This window comes from Rattus norvegicus, chromosome 13 (genome assembly GCF_036323735.1).
Source record: "Rattus norvegicus strain BN/NHsdMcwi chromosome 13, GRCr8, whole genome shotgun sequence".
NCBI classification, from domain to species: Eukaryota; Metazoa; Chordata; class Mammalia; order Rodentia; family Muridae; genus Rattus; species Rattus norvegicus.
Genome location: NC_086031.1, coordinates 73,995,800 through 74,022,128, shown reverse-complemented (window position 1 = coordinate 74,022,128; position 26,329 = coordinate 73,995,800). Strand labels below are relative to the sequence as shown.

Sequence of the window (26,329 nt, the reverse complement as noted above, 5' to 3'; positions counted from 1 at the left end):
AATTATAATTAAGAAGTCAAGACATTCATTTTCTAATAACCATCTGTCAATTTTTACAACTGCAAAAGCCAGGCATAGGTGGAAAAATGATAAAATGCAATCAGCACTGTATGAACTTCACTGGAGAAGGTTAGGTTTCCTCCTGGCAAAAGAACCTCGTCTTCAGTAATACAGTCATGGGAAGCCATTGCGCAAAACAGCACAACTTAAGATTTGTAAAAACCGGAGGCAACGTGCTTTAAGCCTGATACAGCAATTAATAGCCATCTATTTAATTTGCCTTCTGGTGTGAGCTTCTAGTCTCCTCTCCTGTAAATCTGCATCTTCTAGAGCAAACTACCAGTATTCCCTCTTACTATTAACATCAGACATATCTTTGTTGCCAGTGACATAAAGATGGTTCTCTGTCGAGCCCTTTGTCAGCTCTCCAGTATCTACCTATACTGTGCTCAGCGTCAACAGCAAGTAATACGGTATTGGCAGTAATGCAACATTTCCATCCACAAAAAAGCTCATCACTAACCTCAAATCAAATATGCTTAAGACAAGTTTTACCATTTTCCTAAGTGTGTGTGTGTGTGTGTGTGTGTGTGTGTGTGTGTGTGTGTCTAGGCTAGCCACCAACTTATGTAGTCACTTCTCTTCTTACTGACTCTATTCTCAAAATGCTTATTCCTTTTTTAATATCCTACTGAAGATCGAATCCTGCTGGTAGGGCAAGCACACTACCAATTGAGCCACATACTCAGCCTACATAAATTACTATTTTTCTCCATCACCCATTATGAGGCAAAATTATCAAGAAAGAGGTAAACAGAATACACACTGACACAGACACACAGACATGTTGTTTATACGATATAATATAAAAATGTTCATTCATTTAGAAGAAAATTAAGACACTTTTTAAGCAATATACTACCAGACACATTTCCCCTTGATATTCTTTATTTACAACATATATACTACTAATGAAATTAGTACTGTGCTCTGTACATTTCACCTATAATTATTAAATATGTTTGTTTTTATGGTTATGTGTGTGTATACCATGTGTGCGCAGGTGCCCAACAGAGGCCAGAAAAGTCAAACCCCGTGATGCTAGAGTTACATAGAGTCTACTGATGTGAGTGTTGGGAACTGAAGTTGGATCTTCAGGAAGAACAGCAAGTAATCTAAGCCACCTCTGTAACCCTCACCTGTAACTCTCTGAACACATGTAGGTTTGCTACTAACATCCACCCTTCGCAGATGAGTAAAGATGCTGAGAAAGGCTGACTAACAGTTTATTACTTCTCTAAAATTTAAAATATCTTATGCTATCATGCCCATGTGGTCCTATGGTATTCGTTCTATTTTGGATGTTTCTAATTATTTTTTAATTTACACTAGGCTGGCTTAAATACAATCTCTTTAAGTCCCCACCTAGAACATTTACTTATGTCTTTTTATTTTTGGCCTAGATTTTTAACATTCAGTTATATCAACTGATATTGCACATTTATATAGCACACAGGATTATTAACTACCTATATCTTTTGCCTTCAGATTTATAATATCCCCTTTATGATAATTAAGAATCAATTCTTCCATCTTTTTATCCGCAGCACAAAGAATGGTTCTTGAAACTTATTAATGTTGAAAAAGAAGCAAATTGAATGGAACATGCTGTTGCTAGCTAAATATTCATGGTTATTCTTCAAACTTTAAATAGCTTGCTCTAGAAAGATAAAACATTCTGGAATGAGGAATAAAGATACCAGTACAAAACAGCATTCTTCAAAGTATCTAAAAGCCTATACATTACTGATAAGACTTCCAAAAACACACACTTTGCTTTGCAATTAGAACTTTCCATAAATCTAGCATATGAACCTGGAAATAGAGCTGAAGGATGATTTTTAGACATCTTAAAAGGAATCCTGAATATGTACCTGAGATACGAGACATCCTTGTAGAAAAATAACACTGCTCTAAGTCTTCAAAATGAGCAGTGAGTCGCTTTCGTCTTGATGCTAATGTGCTGTTATACCAAGGCTGTTTCTTTGTCTAAGATGATAAGAAAAGACACTTATAACTCAGCACAATTCACACTCTTATACAGAACAACCAAATGCTTACTTATGTACTTTTAAATGAACATTATATTAAAGATGGTGAAAAACTACAATTCTCAGATTTTACTTTCCAAGTTTTATTTTCAAGTAAAAACAGGGGGAAAAAATATCTTAAAACAGTGATGTGAAGGCCATGCAGGCCTTCTGAAGTGCTTGCCTAACACACACAAAGCTCTGGGTTCCATCCCCAGCACCACATAAAATTGGCAGTACTGATGGAGACCTGTAAACTCAGTGCTCAGAGATGGCAGAGGCAGGAGATGAGTTGTTCCAAGTCAACTTTGGCTACACAAACTTTGGCTACACAGCAAGTTTAAGGGCCATTCTAGGCTACAAGAGACCTTGTCTCCAAAAAGTTAAAAAAAAAAAAAAAAAAAAAAAAAAAACAGAAAGAGACAAGGAAAAAAAAAGCTCTAAGTTAAAAAAAAAATGAGATAAAGGACAAAAATAATGAACATACTGATAAGAGAAAAAATAAAACAAAAACTCTTGAAGTGACCTAATTTTAATTACATGGACTGGAAGATGAAAACACAAAAAGGAAGAGATCCATCAGCTAAAAAAGTTACAATATATATTAAATATATAAATGTAATTTTTTACCCCTTGATGTGCTTTAAAAACATTCAATTCAAATCCCTACAGTGATTTCACAGGCACCACAACAACCACCCATCCAGAAATAATTTACTTCTTCTATGAACTACTTCTCTATTCCAAAGTTTTCTGGATTCACCTCTCTAGTCCTCAATATCATAAAAATTGATCTTTATTATCGAGTCTGGCACACACACTGCTCTACTATTCTGTGATAAAACAGGAAATATGCATGAAGCACTATACAAGAATGTGTACTTAAATAAAGCCCTGAATTAGTTGCTGTTCTCAGGGACACAGAAGGAACAATTCATTAGGAAGCAAAGACGAGGAGGAAAAGTGGTAAATATAAGCTTGCCCCTTAAGGACAGGGAAAGAGCTGAGTTGGTAAGTGCATGCCATGCAAATGTGGTGATCTGTGTTTGAACCCCAAAACCTACTTTAAAAAGCTGGGTATAGTGGAACATACTTGTTAGCCAACCAAACAGGGAAAAAGAAGTATATTGGCTTCACTGGCCATTCAGAACAACCTAGTCAATGAGCTCTAGGCTAGTGAGAGAGTATGCCTCAAACAGAAAACAAACACTTTTGCTACTATGCCTTCCCATGCCAGGAGAGACTGTGAATTCAAAATGTAAGGGGGAAAAACAGCTGTTCTTAGGTTGCTTTCATTAGCTACTTTGACAAAACAAACGAAAAAATAATAATTATCACATTTGCCAACCTTCTCCTCCTCAGACACAGAAAAAGCCTCCAAATTGGTAATCTAACACCAAGTGATTCTGTGCACACAAGTAACATTAGGCAGACTGAAGATACTATATTTGTACATTAAGGAAGGAATATAAAAAGAGACCATGAATTTGAAAGAACAAAGAAAGTTCACAGGAGGAATTAGAAGGAGGAAAAAGAAAATTATGAAATTATATTTAATTTAAAATTCTATTAAAATAGAAGAAAACATCTTCAACATGATTGGGGGCATCAGCAGAAATAAAGTCCTACATTGTACAGGGGAAGTTTAAGGGGGAACAGGAGAGAGCATAGAATAAAAAAAAAGGGGGGGGGGGAAATAAAGCCAGAGAGAACATAGACATTAGAAAAGCTGTGAAAATTGTCAGAGTAAGAGTCACCACTTTGTCAAACCCCAAGAAAGAAAGCCAGGGAGACCATTCAGGTTTTCTTTCACTGCTATCTGATATCAAACTATCACAAGATTACCAGAACCATAACTTGAGCAAAGCCTACCAAATTAGAGGACAAAAATTATTTATGGGAGGACAGGAGAATACAGCCCAAAAAGCTGCCTGTCCAGCCTTGGGTTAATGCCATTCTTGTTATTTGGCCTTGAGTCAAAGACAGTAATTTCAGCACAGATTAGGTAACCCATCTTGTTTTACCTGTAAAAATTCCTATCTTTCCTTCTTTGTCCATAACTTACTATGGTATACAATGATCTTTTCTAAAGTAAACCTCATCTTCGTTGACAAAACCAATCTGAACATGTCTTTATTCATTTAAAAGAAAAATCCCTAGAATACATATGTAACTATTTGAGTAGGAAAACCTATCAAGATGACAAAATATATAAGATAATCTAGCAAAAGTTATGTAAAACCTCTCTATTAGAGATATTGGGTTTTACTTAATAACTACATCTTAGTACTTGATCTCAAATTAAGTGTAATTTTAAATGTATTTTTAAAGGTAAAAATTCAATATTTAAGCACCTCTTAGCAATAAGCATACAAAATCCTGAGTAAAATCTATTTTAACTCGATATCATAAAAATGAGCTCTCCCTAGAACAGTTTCTAAATTAATGGCAGTTCCAATAAAAATATCAAGAGGTAGATTCTCCCCTTTTGGGGGGCAGTCGATATAACAGGGTCTGGATCAGTGCACATAGCAATGGCTTCATACACACAGTTCTCAGCTTTAGCTTTCCAGATGCTAAAATCAGAAGCATGAAAATGCTACAGTTTTGGAGGTGGGGGAGCTGCGGGTGGGACAGGGGTGGGTTTAAGTCTAGGAGCAAACCCAGGGCCTCAAGCATAAGAGTTAACACTAGCTCTTGCTCTCCTTTGCTCTTGCTCTTCTGTCTTCCCTGCTCTCCCTTTCTTCCCTTTTCTCCCCATCCCCCCTCTTCCCTCCATGTGCCCATGGCTGGCTTCCTTTACTCCTCCCCTCTTCAACTCTTCTTCTCTCATTAAACCTCTCCACGTGGAAAAAGAAGAGTTAGCACTAAACAATATCCCTGACTCTCCCCATCCCCTAGGGCTTCTTTATGGATCTAAATATTGGATAGTACTCAAGCTCAAAGGATAAAATAAATTGGAAAACTTTATCAAAGAGTACAACAGTGAAGAACCAGAGGGAAGCTACAGGTGGAGCCCTATGAGAATTAAGATGTACCTTAAAAAGATACCCTAACAAATAAATTACACACTTCAAAAGTCCAGTGTCTTAAGAAACTAACAGCTTGCAGGAAATGGAAAGATATACAACAAATAAACTCACAGTGATTCTGAGCCAGCCCTGGACCATTAGCTGCTATTCTGGTTCTTTGCTTTGTTTTGTTTTCCTACAAAGGTCATTACTACCAGAACCAGTGGTGCATACTTGTGCTCCTAAGCAGTCAGGAAGCTGAAGCTAGAACTGCTCGGAATCTGAGGCTAGACTGAGCTGTAACAGTGACATTCATGACGGCATGAATAACAATCCTTAAGACACACACACATGCGCACACACACACACACACACACACACACACACACACACACACACACACACACACACATATATATGGGGTGGGGGGACCAACCAACAGACAGGAAGGAAGGCATACACACACACACACACAAACATTAAGAAAATGACTACTGAAGTTAAGTTTTAAAATATAAGTTCCTCATTTTTAATGGTAATTTAATTTTTGCTCATTATACAAAAGCTATCAAAATTTTAAAAGCAAAACCAACAGATAATTATAAAAATTTAGAAGTATAATATACCTATACTATATGAAAGTCATACATTTATGGCTTTTCTTAATCATGTTAGTATTTAAAATTTTTTTTTTTGCAAAACCTTTTTTAATTGGATATTTTGTGTATTTACATTTCAAATGCTATCCCCCTCCCCACTCCTTCTATGAGGATGTTCCCACTCCTTCCTACCCACCTCATCACCTTGGCATTCCCCTACAATGGGGAAAGAGCCTTCACAGACTAAGGAATTCTCCTCCCACCTATACCAGACAATGCCATCCTCTCATACATATGCAGCTAGAGCCATGGGTCCCTCCATATGTACTCATTGGCTGGTGTTTTAATTCTTGGGAGCTCTGGTGGGGGGGGAGTTAATTTTTTTCCACCTATTAAATTGTTTTTTAACAGTATAACAATTCACTTTTTAACTGTAGGATAACATTCTTAGGTATTTTACTATGGCTGGGCGTGTTTATGTTCCAGAATTTACTAGAATACAACCCCTTTTTAAACAGATTTTTTTTCTTATGATGTATGTGTCTGCAAGAATATATATCACTATCTATCAAGGCCAAAAAAGGGCACTAGAACCCCTACAACGGGAGGGACAAGCAGCTGTGAGTCACCAGTGCTGGGAACTGAAATCAGGTCCTCTGGAAGAGCAGCAAGTGTTCCTAATTGCTGCGCCATCTCTATGGCCATAATATTTCACCTTTATGTAGTATTTCAAATGATTTCTTAGAAAGGATTCCTATGTGTGTAATTTTCAAATCAAATGCTCCTAGGAGTTACCATATGTATATGGAAGAATACCAATTCAATTCTCCATGTTCTTCTCTGTTTACCCTTGCAGCTTCCACTGTCACAATACTCTATCACACAATTCCCATGTTTGAGCAATGATAGTTATTAACAAACCTCTTGTACTGATAGTTGTATAAATGTATACCATAGGTAATTGTATATAGTAAGTAATAGTAAATAATGAGAGTATAGAATTCCGGGTGAGGCACATTTAATTTTGAAGACTTATTGCTTAGAATTTTATGACTATGGGAAGTTGAAATTTGATAAATTTGAAGTCAAAATTATCTTAGGCTATTTTTATTTACTCCCTTTAATAAACATTTAGTTCTCACCTACTGTATCTTGCTTAGAACACTTTCCACTGTCAGGTATAACTTTACAATGCATAAACTTACCAGATGGCTTGCTTTCCCAAGCTCAAAGCTAAGAAACTTACAATACAGCAAGTGAAAACTATTTGCAGAGGTTTTCCAGATTTGCTACAACTGATCTGTGTCCTATTTATGTTATTTAGTACATGCATTGATTTCTGACATTCTTTTATATTGTGACATAAAAATCAGTGTAACTGCTTCCTCAGAAAAACATCTTTATCTACAGGTCATTCATATTTGGCACAGAATAAAATTTCCCTTATTCTATTATATGAATTGTCTCATAATTGGGTTGGTGGCTCATGCCTTTACTCCAAACACCAGGAAGGCAAAGGCAAGTAAGTGATCTGTGTGTTTGAGGCTGTCTGGTCTTCATGAATTCCAGACCAACCAGAGCAAAATAGAGAGGCTGTGTCTCAAGACCAACAAATAAAACAATAAATAAAACGATAAAACGATAAATAGATAGATAGATAGATAGATAAATAAATAAATAAATAAATAAATAAATAAATAAATAAATAAACGCATGCCTGTTTCATGCTGACAGCCTTCAACAACTCTGCTCTTGGGTTATGTGCTTTGTCTACCACACATTCCGTTACTTTGGAGTGCATCATTACATACACAGGAAGCTTACTGTATATGGGGCAGCTGGAAAGCAGCAGCGCCCATCTTATTTTAGATTGGCACTTGGCTGCACCAGTTCAACTGCAGTGAGTGACCTGCAACATAGAGATTTCTGTAAATACACTCTATGATGTTTATATACAAACAGTCAAGGACGTGATTCTCAAACTGCCCTCATTTGTAAATCATTTATGGAAGTTTCTCAGTCTGAACTTTGATCTCAGAAAGAACTGTTAGAGGAATTCTTCTGCACCATGTATTAGTCAAAATTTCTCTTAATTAGGAAGTTCAGAATCATGTCAGATAACATAAACATGAGCATTTTTATGTCTTTAATCACGTTTTTTAAGAGGAATTTTAACTCTATCTGGAGTTTGCATTTAAAAAGTTATCAGTACAACAGATGTTTCTTTTCTTTTGTAATATCTCACAGCAAATAAGATTTTTTTTTTTTATACACCATACTGAAGATGTTTCACAGAGTAGGTTAAGATTTTGTTTCTGGCCCTTTATTATATGTTGATTTATTTTATCATTTCTATTTAAACAATTATGTATTTGATCTAGACTCTTTTAGCAAGCAGTAAATGCCAAACACATTTCTATCAAATGGTTCCTAGTTATCACAACATATACTTAATTGTTCTTTACACTACTTTAATAAACTCCTTTAGTACAGGTTATCAATGATAATTTTATAAGATTGTTAATTGTTATTTTATTCCTTTGGTATTAGCATGCTCTTATGTTGAGTAGGAGAGTACTCTATTCATATTAACTTCTGAATCATCCACTTTATCAAAGAATTTCTAATTTAATTGATAACATATCTATACACTTAAAAAACTACTATGGGAATGGTTTAGTAGGAACCAGTTAAATTAATAAACAAGGCCATTAATCTATCTAAATTGTTCTACAATCATTTTAGTTTTTTCAATATATACCCATTTTTAAAATTTACATTTAAGACTGCTACTTTACTAATGTTAACTTGTACTAAATTTATTCTGAATTGTGATAACATCAATTTGTCATATATGGGCCCTTCTATGAAAATCTTTTTATACTTATATAATATTGAAGACTCCTTAAGTAAATGCCTGAGAGAATTTTTTTTAAACCTATAAATAAGAACACTGACTCCTGTGAATTTCCAGTACAGTCTTTCCTCCATACTACTTTACATGTAGTAGTTTTACTAGTATCCTTTTGTACTTCTTTTATTATTTTTATATGGAGCTACTTTATGATTCAGAGTATTTACAGAAATCGATTTCTTCTTGTAAATTACAACAGTATATTCTAGCTAAGATTCTAATCATGGAGTGCAGATGGCACGATATATTCTGTTTTAGAATCAATTCATTTTGCTAAGCTTCACAAAGACAAAGTAAATGAAATGGATATCCTTATAATGAAGAATATCAAGTACTCCAAAGAAAATCAATGGCCTTACACTTACAAAACCAGAGGAAGCCACCCTTTTTGTATCAATTTTAATTTTGTCTCATACACTGTTATAAATGAAGAGAAAAGCCAGAAGTGCTGGCTCGTCCCTGTAATCCTAGCACTCAAAGAGCGGAGAGAAAATTATTCTAAGTGTGAAAGCAGTACAGGATCCAAGAAAAAGCATGTCTCAACCAACAGGAACAATAAAGTGAAAGGTGAGAATTCACAACTCTAGTCTACAAACCTCTAACAGGATTTACTCCTCAATATCTGCCCTGCCTTCTAATAGGCATGAAAGCTGGATTCTGCTAGGAAATGTACAAGTTTTGAGCCTGCATTTACTCTACCCACAGCAACTGAGAAATTAGTCAGTTTGAGTTTTCTCACTCATTTGTAGAAAACGTACTGAAGACAGCAAGGCTCCAGGGTTTTGAAACTAAAGTTCTAGATACTGACACAGAGCTTTGAGATTTGGTGTTTGACCTGCTGGCATTTAGTCCTGCTTTGTCCTACTCTTACCTCACCATGTCTCATTGTTTCCTAATGCAATGGAAATGTATATTCTGTGCCACTGTATATACAAAATATATATGTGGCTTTTGGTTTTTTAATTTTATAAGGAGTCAGAGTTGAAGAGACTGACAAGTCTCAGAAGAGATTGCAGACTTTTGAACAGTTTTGAGACTGTTAAAGACTACGGGGAAAGGTAGAATGTGGTGGATTGGATGAGAAATATCCCCTATGTATCTGAACACTTGGGTCCCCAGTTGGTGCCTGTTTGGGAAGGTTTGGAACAATTAGAAGCTGTGGCTTTGCTGGAACATGGATGTCACTGGTGGTGTGTTTGGGTCCACTTTCTTGGGACACATGAAAGATAATCTCTATGCTTCTTAAGAGACAAGTTTTCTCCACTATGATGAGCTTTATACCCCCTGGAACTGTAAGCAAAAATAAATCCTGTTTTTCTCACAGTTGTTTTTAGTCACTACCTTTCTTTGTTGCTGTTGTTGTTGTTGTTTTAATTTTTGTAGTAACAGAAAAGCAAACTAAAAAGCAGTATTATCAACAGAAGATTTGTGGGTGAGGGTTGGGATGATACTAATGCAATGCCTCAGCGAACACTATACACCAATAAGTGATACATAAAATGAAAAAAAAAAAACATAAATTCTCAACTTATAAAAGGGGTTACATCAGGGGCTGGGGATTTAGCTCAGTGGTAGAGCGCTTACCTAGGAAGCGCAAGGCCCTGGGTTCGGTCCCCAGCTCCGAAAAAAAAAAAGAACAAAAAAAAAAAAAAAAAAGGGGTTACATCCTAATAAATTATAAACTCAAAATACTATAAACAAAAAAATTTCATTTAATACTCTAGCCTAAAAAGCAGGAAAATTTAGCAAAACAATCCACTAGAGTACTTGCGGCCAACTGAGCCTGAAAGGGAATGATGCTGTTGCCTAACCTCGCGGGAGACTACTGTATACACATAAGGCCAGCCTAGAAAGGTGACCCCAGCTCAAGATTTGGAGTATGGTTTCAACTGACCGTGCACTCCTTCTACACCACCACACAGAAAATGGCAGCCATCAAAAGTAGAGAATAGCTACTTTTACTCATTTTCTTTTTTCACCAGACTCTGTTTTAATCTTTTCCCTACTTTCCGGAAAATACAAAACAATGCTACATAAATAGTATAATGAAAAACTTTTCCTTTTCTTCCATGTAAACTTTCCACATACCCCTAATCACAGATAAAGATATGTGTAATTACACTACAGGAAGGAAGAGCTGGCTTAGTAAGAGCGTCAAAAATAGTCTATAAGACTAAGGTTTGCATAAAATATGTAGGAGCATTCAAGAATATTGAGTTTCACTCTAAATTAGAGTACAACTGTTATGTGGGATAAATTCCTTTATAATAAAATCTACCTTCATGAGAAGTAGAGCTAGAGTATAATAATATAATAGCTAAGTGGTGACGTGCTTGCTTAAGTTAGCAGGCAAAATGCTCTGGACTCAATCTCTAGCCCCTCAAAAGCAAGCAAACAAAAAGCTACAAAGGGAGCAAAGAAGAGGCAGTGAATTAAAATAAAGCTAGAGAAGAGGCAACAGCTATTCATATTACTTAGGATATAATGTGCTTATTTATTGTGTATGGTTTGCAAAGCAACCATGGTTTCATATGTGTCTAGAAAACTATTCAATGATGTATTTTGTTTGTCTGACTTTATCAAAGTCACAAACTGGCCTTGCCTGATAGTTATGCTGTGAAATTATCTTCAATGGAAAGCATCAGTCATGCTATAAAATACTATACTAGCTAGTTTCCAGATTCAGGATGGGCCTTTCTTGCTCAAGTTATTATAGACTTTGAGGCTTTAAAATTTCTCCTAACATATCCTATTATATGTTGCAAAAAAATACTCAAATCAGGTTTTACTATCTATAAAGAGATACAAGCAACTCTATGAATTTTGATAAGAAAAGTGTTATATTACTATAAAAGTTGTTTTTTAAAGGTTAAAGCGTTAGGCAGGTTTAGCAGCAGAACATCTGCCTACCTGGCACAGAGCCCTGGATTCAAATATGAAAACAAAACAAAACAAAACAAAACAAAACAACAACAACAAAAGTTTGAACAAAACAGGCCAGCGCAAGCATGCAAATTCATATATCAGGTGGACCAAGTAGTTTCAAAACCATGAAGTAATCATCCAAGAACTCAAGAGATTAAGTCCCAAAAGCTCTATGTTTCAAGAGCTTTACATTTACTAAAAAGAACTTTTCTATACAAAGTAAATACATAAAGTAATGACCATTAAAAATACTCCATTTAGTATTTTTTCTCTACATATACTGAGCTTAAATAATACTATGAATGCTTGCTTCCTGAATTTAAAAATTATAACTATAAAAACTAGCATTTATTTTCAAAGCATATACTGAATAATAATGGATAAAAAATATATGTCTATACCCAAAACACCTAGGAGGGAAAATTATAAAAATACAACTGAAATAAAATTTAATACTTTAAAAAGGGAAAATAGTATATCTAGGTAAAGGTAAATGACTAAAAACATAATAAAATATTTTGGAAGTTGGCCATACTGTTTGAATTACATAAAGAAATTCTTTGGAGCAATCTTACTACTTTTCCGTGAATGTGAAAATATTTGAATGTAAAGAGGTTTGGTTTGAGGAATTTTTTGCTTACTTGTTTGTTTTTAGTTTTGGGGTTTTTTTTAGTGCATAACAGAACTCAAAAAATAAGGTTGGCAAATATCAATGTCCCAGTCAGAGCTGGAAAGGGTAAAAGGTAAAAGAATCATACAATTAACTGGAGGAAGTGAGGCTAGTGTTCATTTTGTTTTAAGTTTCTAGTCCATTGAACTATAAGAAATGAGTGATGCTTTAATACAATGATGTATAATTAATCAATAATTATATATCATATAATAATTTCATATCTCCGAGACAAACAATGCCTGACAATATTCTCTCTCTTAAGATCTGATATTAGGGGTTGGGGATTTAGCTCAGTGGTAGAGCGCTTGCCTAGCAAATGCAAAGTCCTGGGTTCAGTACCCAGCTCCGAAAAATAAAAAAAAAAAAAAAAAAGATCTGATATTAATCACCAAGATAAAAACACTTTTTAAAAGTTCTTACCACTGAGAAGCAAATAAACAAGTAATTCTGTTATGTACAAGAAAAAAGTCCTACTAAAAAGGGTTTTGTCATTATCAAGGAGTAATTTAGTAAACCAACCTATTACGTTAGAAGACAGATGATTACACTCATAGCGTCCACTAATACACACCGTTAGATGTACACCTTACCTGAGACGGCCCACTGAAGCCTGGAGGTTGGCTGTATTCTGTAGAGTCAATAATGCTACTGCAAAATGAAGAATACACTTTCAGTTCTTGGATTATTTTATTAACAGAGTTGGTTTAAAGTGTATCATTTATAAACCCACCATATGTAATTGTAAGTAAGCATCTAAAGCTAATTATTTAATCAGACATCAAAGGACCATAAACATTTACTCCTCCCAACTCCTCAAACATACACATCAAGAAAAGTTCAATCACATAGCCAAGAATCTTTACTGACATTACCATAACCTGTTAGGACTCTTGGTAGTGGATAAGTAATTGCATAGTTCAATCAACACTAAACAAACTCAACATACTATAGTTACAGACATACACATATGTATAACTATAATAATTTCTTTAAAAAGCCATGAATTTGAGAGGGAAGGAGCTTGTGGGAGGGGCTAGAGGAAAGGCACATGATGGGAATTGGAGGTTGGACATTTAAGAGAGAAATTACACAAAGATATTTTAATTAAAATAAAACAAATTTAAATAAATCTATTAAGTCTGGAGGTTGATTTCTTCTGATGAAATACAATTATAGTGTGCATACCCTGTAGTCCCACACCCATGCATTTGTGTTGGGGGAAGTGGGAGTCACATGATATTTTCAGTTGCTTCATATAGTACTAACAGCTGAGAAATAAGTGAGAGTCTGCACTGAAATGTTCCCTTTATTAATGAAACTTTTCCTACCATTATTAAGTATTAATTATAGAGGTTTGGGGTTGAGGAGATGAGTCAGTGTGCCAAGTATCTGCTGCTGTGCACATCAGCACACATAACCACAACTCCACATCCTTCCACAAGATGGACGTACCTACATTTTGACCACTTTTCATGGATAAATTTTAGGAACAAAAATGAAAAAATTAGCCACCTAAAATGATATAGAATTATAAAGTATTTTACATAGATACCAGACTTACATGAGTTAAAAAATTAGCAAGGGCATCAAAATGGCACAGGAGAAATTTTCTGAGTGGTAACTAAAAGTAAATTATGCATAACTGAACTAAAAAAAGTAAGATGGTGATTCTTAATTTTCCTGCTAGTAAAAATGAGAAAGTTAGATAAAAATATAAATAAAAAATGCAGAACATGTGAGAAACTGGCCTAAATCCCATGCATCAAGGTATTCGCGGGGGGTGGGGTGGGTAGGAGGGAGCAAACACAAATAAAATTCAGTTAAAGAGTAACTAGAAATCACCTAACATTCAACATAACATGTTCAAGAGGCATAGACAAGACCATTTCCCATATAAAATTTTACAGTAATAAGTAGTTAAAATTTCAAATAGGAAATTTCAAAATTCTCATGGATTGTAATTTGCAGATATCTCCAAATATACTATAACATTTTCTTGTTCATTTATTTTCTTTTGGACATTAAAATTTAATACAAGTAGCAAAGTACCCAGAATAATGTGGCTTTACTGTCAACTGCAGCAGCAGCAGCTACCATCTACTGAGTCCTGTGTGTCCCCCATTTCCCTCCTAACTTCAAGTGTGTGATCACAGCTCAACGGTCCACTGAGTATTATTCTCTAGGTGTAAAATGAGACACTAAGGCTACACAACAAACTTTCAGAGATGAAATATGCGATCTCTACCACAATTCTAAAATCACTACAATTTGTCAAATGATGTGTCTTAGGAAGCATCACTGCCTGGTCGTTTTGAATACAATGTTTCCATTTAACTTCAAATGGTTTAATCTCAGCTCTTGGGGTGATCTGCACAACACTCTTTACAGTCTTCAGTCTTCGAAGTAAGAATATCTGGATTAGGATGGCAGTTGTGCACTAATTGTGATGCTGGAAAATTTTCTTTATCTTGTTGACTATATTTTTAATCTATAAAATGGATTACATAAAATAACCCAGGTAACTTATAAAGCACTGCCCAATCCGTGGCAATAATATTGATACTTCCAACCTCTGAGGATATAGTCCTCCTCTATGACAGGACAGAGCTGATTTTAACACAAATTATATTTAAAATATTATAAAAAGTTCTTTAGTGCCTTCCTGTTGATAATCGCCCAGGATGAGGAAGTGTTTGGTTCTACAGTATATATGCTGGCGGGAAGCTAGAATGTACACTCTCCTAAATGGCTGTTACTTCACAACAATCCTGAGGCTGAAACAGCGAGGTAGTTTAGTTTCCTTCCGGAGAAACTCAGGGCTGGAAGATGCAAAAAGCCACGAGCTGACATTTTACTGACAGATTGAACAGTTCTCAGTGTACCACTTTACTTCCTTTTAAAGTAAACCATTTTGCTTGGTAGAATTTCAAAAACAGAAAAGGATACATTCAAAGGCATATGGCTGATCGGCCTGCAATACAACTAGCCCACAGAACTAGTCCGTGTTTCTGTTCCTGTACAACAAACGGCACTGCACTTGTCCACTTTATATCTACAGTTCCCTTCCAAAGAGTTCGAGATTACTATCTATTTTTAATTCACGGAAGACAATCTTGTTAGATGATATACTTGCTATAAACAGTTAAGGTTGTAAAAATCAATTTTAAGTGATTAGAAAAGCATTCCCAAACAATAAGGAAAGACTCAAAACTAGGGTGCTTAAGGGAATAAAGAAAATGATGGTGCCTGAGTAAGAGACAAAACTGTAGAAACAGAGATGGAAACAGCAAGAGAAATTTTCTATCATGAACCAGTTTTACTGTGTGTGGTTTTGTTTTCCTAGACACTTCCATTCCTAATATACTAGGATCAAAACCTTTCACTAATCAAAGAGGAGAGGGACCTTGTATGACTCTGATCTGAAAGGACAAGAAGCTATCCATCACGGTCTGCTCTGATCACAGTATGGACACCACAGAGCTCCATTTCAGCCCACAACCACCAGTTTGCTTCTTCTGAAGAGACTTTTGTAGCTCTCCAGAGCCTAGAAATTTGAGATTTGAAACACCTGAAAGGCATAATACACTATAAAATAATTTGTAACTTCAACAGTTCAACACATGCTAGTATATTCTCAAGGTATTTACTAAAATGTATTCTTAATTAGATATTTAAGGAATGTACTACTACATTGTTAAGATTATCTTAGTCTACCAAATTATTATCATAAAAATTTGCCACATTTACAAAATGAGGGTTGTTTTTAGCTCTTTTAGACTAAGCATCAAAAAAAACCACTTACGTATCAAAAGAAAATTATGGCTGAGCAACAAAAGATTTAATATATTAAAATACCAAAACTCCAAATATCAAGTGTCTAAACAGTCTTAGTTCCAAATTGGATGGCATATCTCCTGATGTAACACTGACAATTTACATGTTGCTATGTAGAATTTAGAAAGGATGGTGCTTTTAGATTTTTAGTATCTCATTTAGGCCCATTGTGCTTAATTTGGAAAAAAAAAACAAAAAAAATAATAATAAACCAAAAAGTTATACATGTTCATTTATATTTGTACACGTGGACAGATTTAAGTATCCTGTTATGATACTAATTTTGAAAGTAATAACTTTTCTTGACATCTTAGTAAAATTACCAATAAGTTAAATCACTTTACTGTATTTAATTTTGTCATAACATTTATAAAATGTATCTTTCCCATTATAGTGAGGTTTTACCTGAAAAATCCAGTTTCCTTTACACACCTAGCACACTTTGGTCACCTCCAAAGACAGTAATCACAGAGAAGTCAAGTGAGCTGGTGGCAGTGGGAAATGAGCATTTATCTTCCTATGACATTTTATGTTTAAATAAAACAGTGCCTTAGCACTGCTGACTGGCATTTTTAGTGCAGGTGGGAAAACTAATTTTATATAATGCATGGCATGAAGAATTTGCTTTCAGGCTAATAGACAGTCATGGGAATTCACAGATTAAGTACAGGAAACTTGAAAAAAGACAAGATGTCACTAATGTGCCCTTTCCCTTTGTATGCGACTACAGCATTAATATGCCTAAAAGGGAGACAGTGTTGTTCCTCTCTTATAGATACTTTATAGCTTTCACTATGACTGTAGCAATCACATACACTACAGGCAATTTCAGCATCTGTTTATGTGAGAGCAAAAAGGAAAATCATGCAAATGCTGAGTTTTCTCTGTAGGCATTTTTGTGAATGCAGCTATATTGGTTCTGCTTCGCTAAAAGGAGGGTAACAGCAGATCCCGGATCACATTTTAAATTTTGGGAGGGTCTTCTCTTAATTGCCCCATAGTATCCTGGCATCATTCTCATTGAAAGCAGAATTTAGCACTTTGGATGGATGCTTAAAAAGTGTCTACTTGTATTCAACATCCTAAAATGGTTGAAAATTAGGAAGAAATGTAAAGCAATACAACTGAGTTAATTGTTCATTATGCAATTATTTAATCCATCATAAGAATTTAGGTAAGTCCATCCTTATAATTATCACCTAGTACTGCTCCTAAAATGTGGTGTCACCTGCTCAATACATGGATCTTCAGTCAGTAGATATTTCTCAAAGTTGTCCTCAAAAAGTGACTGACAATTTGTATCGATATTTAAGTGCACGTAATAAATGATATGCATTTTCTATTGTTAAGGAATACACAATTTTATACAAAAAAGAAAAATATTTGAACACCATTACCCACTCCTTTCAAATAATGAAATATCTGAACACACTTTAAAAATTTCAACACTGAATATTTGAGTTACTTTCAAATAAATCTATAATCCAGATATTACATATTGCAAATAATGCTTATATACTTTCTAAAGTAGTGTCCCTACCATCCCACTCCAGACCTGCTTTTCAGTCTTTGGGATCTCTATCATAGAAGAAAAATTATACTAGATATTATGGATTCAAAATCTCTTTTTTCAAACAGGGGTCTTGCCTGCCAACCAACAAGGACTCTTCACAACTCCAGATTTCAGAATTTTAATAGACCATGACAATGTTCATAGCAAGAACCAATAAGTAGTTTATAAGGCCAGGAAGACAGCTGCTCAAAAGTGGTTGGTGTTCTTTCGGGTGTAAGGATGAATTTGAATGACCACATGTCCCTGTATCCCCATTCCCTGGAAAGAGGCATGGAAATGATGGCACACTCCAGACTCAGTGAAAGAATATGACTCAAGAGAGGTAGGTTGAAAGTGATCTGAGCGTGACACCTGTGACGATTTGTTCATGCCTGGACCAGGGAGTGGCATTTTAAGAGATGTGGCCTTGTTAAGTGGGTGTGGGCTTTAATACCTGTCAATTCTAGCTACATAGAAGCTAGTCTTCAAGGAGTCTTCAGATAAAGATGTAGAACTCTCAGCTCTTGCACCATGCCTGCCGGGATGCTGCCATGCTCCTGCCTTTATGATGATAGACTAAACGTCTGAAACTGCAAGCCAGCCCCAATTAAATGTCCTTATAAGAGTTGCCTTTGGGGGGGTGGGGTGGGGGGCGGCAGAGAGATGGTACAGAGGTTAAGAGTACTCTCTGTTCTTCCAGAGGTCCTGAGTTCAATTCCCAGCAACCACATGATGGCTCATGACCATCTATAGTGAGTCTAGTGCCCTCTTCTGACCTGCAGGTGTCCATGAAGGCAAAACACTGTATACATAAATCTTTAAAGCAAAACTTGCTGGTTAAAAAGAGTTGCCTTGGTCATGGTGTAGGTTCACAGAAGTAAAACCCAAACTAAGACAGCACCTAATATCCTCCTCTCACTTCCATGCACAGCACTCTCATCTGTGCACACATATCTGCATCACACAGACACACAGACACACACACACACACACACACACTTTAAAAAAGTTCTGAAATAACTAACAGAAAATGTTTGTTCGTTATAATTTCAGAGGAAAGTGAGTTTTGATACACTTAAACTCTTGGAGTCAAAAATTCTACTCATTCTGTACTTTAAGCAAAACAATTAATTTACTAAGACAAATTACTTCCTGTCCCAAGACAGCATAATCATGGGAATAGGGTCTAGTGATCTGTCATATTCGTAATTATGTCATAGTATCTTCACTGTATTTTATGCCTAGCTGGTACAATCTAAATTTGGGATAACTGACTTAAAGTAAATGCTTCAAGTATTGTAAAGAAAGAAAATTAAAGTTTTAAGAACTTTACTAACTCGTACTTTATTACCTATCAATATTATTAATGATAATTAATAAGCAGGCAATGAAAAGTATTCTCTATACTCATTTACAATTCAATGTCTTCTCATGCCTATGACATCAATTCAACCTCTCCCCAAGGCATAAGGTAAAGTAATTCATCTCTAGCACTCTCTAAAAAAAGCACCCAGTTAGTTTTTTAATCTCTACTCCAAGTAATCAGTAAACCACATTAAAATACAGCAAGTGAATGTGTAAGATTCCCAACCCAGTCTACCTGAGATTCTTGTTCAAAGTCTGCTCCTTCATTCCTTTCCCTGTTGCTTTGTTTTGGACATTTTGTTTTGTTTGGTGAGTCACAGGGTCTCTCCCTATAGCCTTCCCTGGCTGGCCTTGAGTACAGAGATCCCACTGCCTCTGCCTCTTCAGCAGTGGGAGTAAAGGTGTGTGTCTCCATGTTAATAACTACCTTCCACAGTCACCAACAAAATCATAGCCCAAGCTCTCACTCTTCGTTCGTAAGTTTTCTAAGTTTTCTCCCTGCTTCCAAAGGTATGATGTCAGGAACACGCCCTTTTTCTCTTCACACGGAAACTGAAAGCACTTTAAAACCCTAATCAGACCCACTGGTTTTCCAGCACGTTTCGGCTTCATCCCACTAGTTGTCATCTCTCGGAAAAGCTCAACTACCTAAAACAGAATATTCTTGTAAACATCTAGCCTGCTAACCTGTTCTTCTGAAGGCTCCATATTTATGTTATGTACTCCTGTGACTGTAGACAACTAGACTCTCTCCATAAAGGCACAAGCTTTGTCATCAAGATTTAGCACACACAAAAAAACTGCCTGATCTCTAATGAGAGGCATTCAACAAATAAACAAATTTTCAAGATTCATAAAACCTAATAGACTAATAGAATAGTTAAACAATGCTTTCTGTTAAAAAACTGAGTGACATGAAATTGGGAATGGAGTACCAGTTTATTATTGAAATGTTTTTGATGCTGAACCATTTCCCTGTGTTCAGTCACAATAAACAAACAAACAAAAAAACAAAACCCCAAGGGGGTCGGGGGAGATAGCCCTGTTGTCAAGAACACCAAACATCAGAAAGTGAATGACAGGATTAGTGATAACAGATCTTGTCTTTAGGATTGCTTTTAAAAAATTAAGAAATAGGTGAATTACTAGCTAAGCTGGCTTTTGCTCTTATTTAGATAGTACTTATTTCATAAAATAAATTTTATAGCTAAAGGTATCATTTGTTTCTTGTATTCTATAAATAGTCAAATAAAGCTATTTCTAAAATCTAGGGAGGTAGGTGGGGTAAGAGATATGTAATTATTTTATACATAACATAATCCCTGCTGTAATGGTAGGAGGATTTTATAATTTATAGTATGAAGTTTAATTATTTTTGAATTTTGGAAACAAGGTCTCATGTAACCTGGGTTGGCCTTGAACTGGCTGTGTAACCAAGGGTGATTCTGAACTCCTAATCCTCAGGTTTCCATCTCCCAAGCTAGGAAGAATACAAGGACAGATGGAAGGATTGTGAGTCTGAAACTAGTCTGGGCAACACAACATGTTCTTAGCCTCCTTTACACACCATTGCACTCACCCCCTCACCAAGAAAAAGGCTATACTACGTATAGTGGTACACACCTTGTAATACTAGTACTCTAGCACTTGGGAAGCCAGTTGACCTGTAGCAGAAAGATTTTAAGTTCAAGGCCAGCCCAGGATAGTAATGAGAAACATTAAAAAAGAATGAATGAATGAATGAATGAATGAATGAATGAGAGAGACAGACAGACAGACAGACAGACAGACTTAAACAAACATGTCTTTCTAATACTTTCATTTTTAAAGCTGGGAAAAGTAACCACTAAAATTAAACTAAGTTGGAATAAAAAAGATTTAAATTTTTATTTCATTATCATTTCAAAAGAGGGTCTGTGTGTCCCTAACTAGCCTGGAACCTGCTATGTAGACAGAGTAGTCTCAAACTCACAGAGATCTTCCTGCATTTGCCTCCTGAGTGTTGTGATTAAAGGCATGTATGTGCCAGGATCAAAGCTTTTATCTTATTTTTCTTATTACTATTTCATGTTCCCATATTTTGATTTAATATCTGACATTAATTTTAAAAACATCAAAAAAATTACCAAACTTTTAATCCATGTGTAAATTTAACACTGCAATATCTACCCAGTAACTTAGTAAAGATTGACTCTCTGCACCCTATTTCTCAGTGGTGTCACAATCTTCATTAACAAGGCTCCTGGGAACTACGGTCCCATGAACACTTAATGCAGAATTCCCAACAATTACTGATGTAAAGCTCTGTACCTGTGCGATGGAGAAGGAGCTTCAAATTGAGGCACCGTGCTATCTTCACTGACGGGGGAGTACAAGCCACTCATCTCCTGAAATTGTAAGTATATGAGTTACTCTACACAGTCCAAACAGAGGATGTATAAATCAAGCAAGCGTACAGCATTATAGTCTGTTCTAGCCTCAGCTTTTTATTAGTCCCCTTTTGTCTTCAAACTTCTCAAAAATACCTTTCATAGAGTACAAAAGTAAAGTTAATCTGAAATCAAAAAGGAAGCCTTGCCTAGTGTTAAAGAACTATAATTCCTAATAAATAATGCTCCAACTAAAAAAGCCTCAAATGAAGAAAAGCCCAAAGGAAATACATCCAAAAGGACATGCAGTGTACTTTTCACACAGTGAACTGACTATTCACACAAGGGATGATCTATTATCGCATATTAGGATAAAAGAGACGAGAGATGGTGACTAGATTACAACAGTCAAATCTCCAAATTGACAAAAACTGGGAATGTCTGCCACTCTCTAGGAGTAATCTACAAGTAATTAAAAAAATTAACATCCTTGAATAAAATACTGACTTTGTTTAGCAATGACATAAATTTTTGCTCTTTAACCTAAAGGGGCTAATCAAAGATGGTCATATAAATTATAAATTATGCCTCTGAATCTCACAACTGGCCTTTTTATGTGGAATGTTCTCATTGATGGAAAAGTAGCAAATTTGAAAATGCAACTATAGATGCATAATCAGGTAAAATTATTTCTGCCGTAGCTCAAAATAGCTAAACAGGTAATATAAATATAATAAATTAGTAATATTAAAAGGCATACTGAATTCCGATTAAATACCATTCATTATCCTTTGAAATGTTTTTATGTCAGCAAAAGAAAATGACATGTGTGAATTAAGAGAGCACACTAAATTTAAATTTAGTCAGATTTAGTGACCTCGACTCACAATAGTCTATGAATTTCCCATGAATTTCTGTACGTTATCTGTATTTTATTATGAATTCCAACAATAGTGCCAATGTATTTATATAATTTTTAATTAACATTAGTATACATTAATATATGCAGTAGAAATGTAAAAATAAATTTAATAAAGGATGAAATAATGAATCATCTTAAGGAAATAATGAAGGATTAGTAGTAAATTATTTAATTTAATTGGACTGCAAAAAGAAAATTAGACCAAATTTTGTTCTGTTTAATCAAGAATTACTGCAATGCATATTAATATAAATTTAGATTACAATTTATCTTCAAAAAGTATTCAGACTTTGTCTCCCTGCACAACTGAATTGTTAATTAAAATTATGAGAGTAAAAATTATGAGTAAAATTATGTTAAGTAAAACTATGAGAAATGTGAGAATTTCTTGATTTCTTACTTCCACTCTTTTAATATCCTCTTCCAAAACACTTAGTTCCTTCTGGATCTGTTCCAATTGCTGTAGATTAAAGAAAGGGAGAAAAGAAAAAAAATTCTAATCTAAACCACATTGTCAACACCATGGAAAAAATGAACCTTACATTTGGTTAAAAAAAAAAAAGAAGAAAAAGAAAAGGCTTACTAAACTGACCACTGTGGGAAAAAGAAGGGGACTGAAAGAGAAGAAAATCAAAGAAGTAAATTCAAATGTTGACATACAAATATAGATAATACTTTCTATGGGAATATAATCCTATGTTTATTATAGCAGACTGATTTAACAATAAAATATAAATAATGAACAATGCCAATAAAGTAACTTAAAAATATGATATCCAAAAAGCTTTCACAACTCATTTAATTGATTAAAAAAAAAAAAGGCATTGTAACCCACTTCATTAGTCTGACAGAGTTTAGCATCAACTCGAAAGCAACTAGGAGTTACACATTGTAACAGTTATGTATCATGATTTTTAAAAACATTTAAGTATCTTGCTTTTGATAATGTTCCCATTGCATCGCAGCCATTTTTGTGTCAAGAAAATGTAAGCATTTCAATCATAGGATAATATTCAATTATATATTGAAACATTTCTTTCTCACCAGAGATTTAAGATGTTAACAACTATCGTAAGTCTAGGACATACAAATGTCTCAAGTATTATCACTTTCCTTGTATTATAAGGTTATTTTAGATTTTATTAAAAGATGAGTACTGTCAGGGATGGGTCTGGTGCTGTGTATAGAAATGCTAAATTCTGAATTCCAAGGTCTGGTTGCAGATTCTCATGTACACCAGTCTCTGTTACATAAATCTTGTTCCCCAATTTAAAGCTATTGGTTAAATAAAAGTGGCTAAAGCCAATTACTGGGGTGAATACAGGTAGGTAGGTTTTCAACTACCTGGCTGAGTCCCTGTAGGAACCCCGAGGTGAGAAAGAGGAAGAAGGAGAGAGAAGACTGGAGAACAGGAGATCTCCATTAGATGTAATAAACCAGGAGCACTGGGCTGAGAGAAATGGCTTCCCACCCTCCAGGACAGACCAATAGAGCAGAAATAACCCAGGTGAGACTGTCAACAGCAAGTATTCGGGGAGCATAGTTAGGAATTAACCAGTCTAGCATACAGAAAAACAGACTAAGGGTAATTCGCTCAGTAATTTGTGCTAAAGCTGATTTAAAAATCTATAGGATTCTGCTTCAATTATTGGGGAACAAATTACAATAACAACTAATAGAGTTATAAAATAACATTTGAAAATACCATTTACAAATTAAAATAGAAATTAGTCAACAGAAATAGCTATAAAATTTTCATTACATACTAAGCTGCTTTCCAGAAACTCTGTATTACCTCAAGTAAGCCAGTTATGGCTGGTTTAGTTTAACCCAAATATATATGGAACAATTTTAAAATATGAAACAGTAATACCTAATTGTGTAATACTGATTGCCAGATTTGAAGCAAATACTGTGTCTATTAAGAAAATGAGGCACAGAAAGGCTATGTATTTTGAAGACCTTTCAACTGGTGTGCAGAAAAAGTGGAATGAGAGCCAAAGCAGCCTTCTTGCTCTAAAAAAACCTTATGAACCACTGCCACACTATTTTAAAAATAGGACCTTGTGATTTACTCATCTAATGCTTGGTACAAGAGAGCATTTTTAAAGGTTTGTTAGCATTGGTATATTGTTATTACAGCAAAATAAGCACAGTGAAGAGTGACGAACTTAATAATTCAAATAATTATTACCTTAACACTTTGCTAAGTATGGAGAACAGTACAATGGAGGTAATGTTCAAATGCAGATCTAAGTGAAATCAGACCTTAAGTCAAAGACGGAGCCTTAAAGGACTTATAGAATTTTACAATGGGTAAAGACAATAAATAAAGACAAATGCTAAGGCTATGAGGAAAGGAAATAATAAAAGGAACCCATAGTGATGAGTATAATCAGGCAACATCAATTTAATCAGAAACAAGGAATCAACGAGTAGACATTAGAGAAAGCTAGCATAGAGGCAAGCAAAATAAGACACTTGCTAACTGCAAGGAGAAAAAAAGCAAATTTAGCCACCAAATCAAGAGAGAAGATATATTTATCAGAGAAATCAATGGTTAAAAAAAAGGGATTAGTATTACCACGTTTTCATCTCAACATTGTATCTACTTTAAGATAACTTTGCTCAATCTTAAAAACTTTAACACACCATTTCTTTCTTAACTAAAACTTTTGTTAGTAAGACACTAACTGACAGCTTGGTAGTCTTTCAAATAAAGGCTAGTCCTCTGACCAATTTTTTAGTGCCCCAGACTCAGGCACACACAAACCCTCCTCTCCAATCATCCCATTATTTCCAACTAAGTACTCTAGTTCAGCTCACATAAGAGCCGTACAGTTAATGATTCTCAACCTATTTAGTCAGCTACAACATCCCATTGTTCCTCATCCTTAAGGAAATCTTTTTTCATAGACATTTAAAATTCCAGTGGTTTTGATGTCTAAATAAACAAAATGCTCTCATGGTCACCTCTTTAATATTTTTATTATTCTGAAATGCATCACTCCTAAATATCTTTATTTAAAACCTGGTTTATTCTAAGGGTTCTTTAATATGAATGGCTAAAAACAGTTAAAATAAAACCTGTATCAACATAGATAATCTACATCACATTTGGTCAAATAAGTAATTTTTATAAAATATTAGAACTTGGAGTATGAGAGGTTACCTGAAATGCCACAACGGTCAATTTTTATTTCTGTGTCTCATGTTTCTAGTGTCTCAATATACCTATTTTAACACACACACACACACACACACACACACACACACACACACACACACACACACACACTCTTAACTGCTCTTACTTGCTGAATCATCTCACCAACCTGAGGCTGCTATATATTTAAGACGAATTACAAAAAATGGTCAATATCAAATAATGTATACTTTAAAAACCAAGATTTTAAGGCTATAGAAAGATGGCTTGGCAGGTAAAGCACTTGCTGTTCTTCAGAATATGGGTTTGATTCCTAGCAGCCCTCTTTAGCCTCTATAGGTACCAGTCACATACATATGTGAAATACAGACATCCATGCAGTCAAAACATCCAGGCAAGGAAAATGAATTAAAATAAAATTTAAAAAAAATCAAGAATTTCATAGGAATCTATTTTAAATGAAACAACCAAGGTATAAGTGCTATCCTAATGAATATAAAAATGATGTTAAAAGTTATCTTGGATGTCAGCCATGGAATTAAGATAAAAAGAAATCTGAAGAAACTTTAGAAATTGCATAGTAAATTAAAGCATTTTCAATTCAAGGTATCAATATAAGATATTTCAGTACTAGTAAACAGAAGACAAAAAACAAATATTTGAAAGAACTGTGCTAAACTTACTCTTAGAGGCATCTTTACCCCCAAAAGGAAGAATCATAAAAAAGTCCAAAACTGTTTTAGAAATAACCAAGTCCATGAAGGTGTAAACTGCTATCATGTAAGTAAAAGTCAGTCAAACTTGAGTGATAAAATTCATTCAAACTTGAGTGATAAAACCCATTCAAACTTGATTTAATACAATTGTGTAATTTGAAGCTACTAAAATTTATTGATTGAATGATTAAAT

At 34.8% G+C, this 26,329-nt stretch overlaps 1 protein-coding gene across 6 annotated transcripts in view; it reads right to left on the bottom strand.

The window, feature by feature from the left end:
* Cop1 (COP1, E3 ubiquitin ligase) overlaps positions 1 to 26,329 on the bottom strand; it is a 141,226-nt gene that overhangs the window by 73,155 nt on the left and 41,742 nt on the right. For 3 of the 6 annotated variants that reach the window (XM_063272480.1, XM_063272481.1, XM_063272484.1), the window contains 4 exons: positions 22,655 to 22,714; positions 21,274 to 21,350; positions 12,803 to 12,860; positions 1,935 to 2,049 (listed from right to left, as the gene is read on the bottom strand). In XM_063272480.1, coding sequence (XP_063128550.1) covers positions 1,935 to 2,049; positions 12,803 to 12,860; positions 21,274 to 21,350; positions 22,655 to 22,714 — 310 coding nt within the window. Of the gene's footprint in view, positions 1 to 1,934; positions 2,050 to 12,802; positions 12,861 to 21,273; positions 21,531 to 22,654; positions 22,715 to 26,329 lie in introns of those variants that run through there. The other 3 variants (XM_063272482.1, XM_063272483.1, NM_001025126.1) reach the window with 2 other exon arrangements.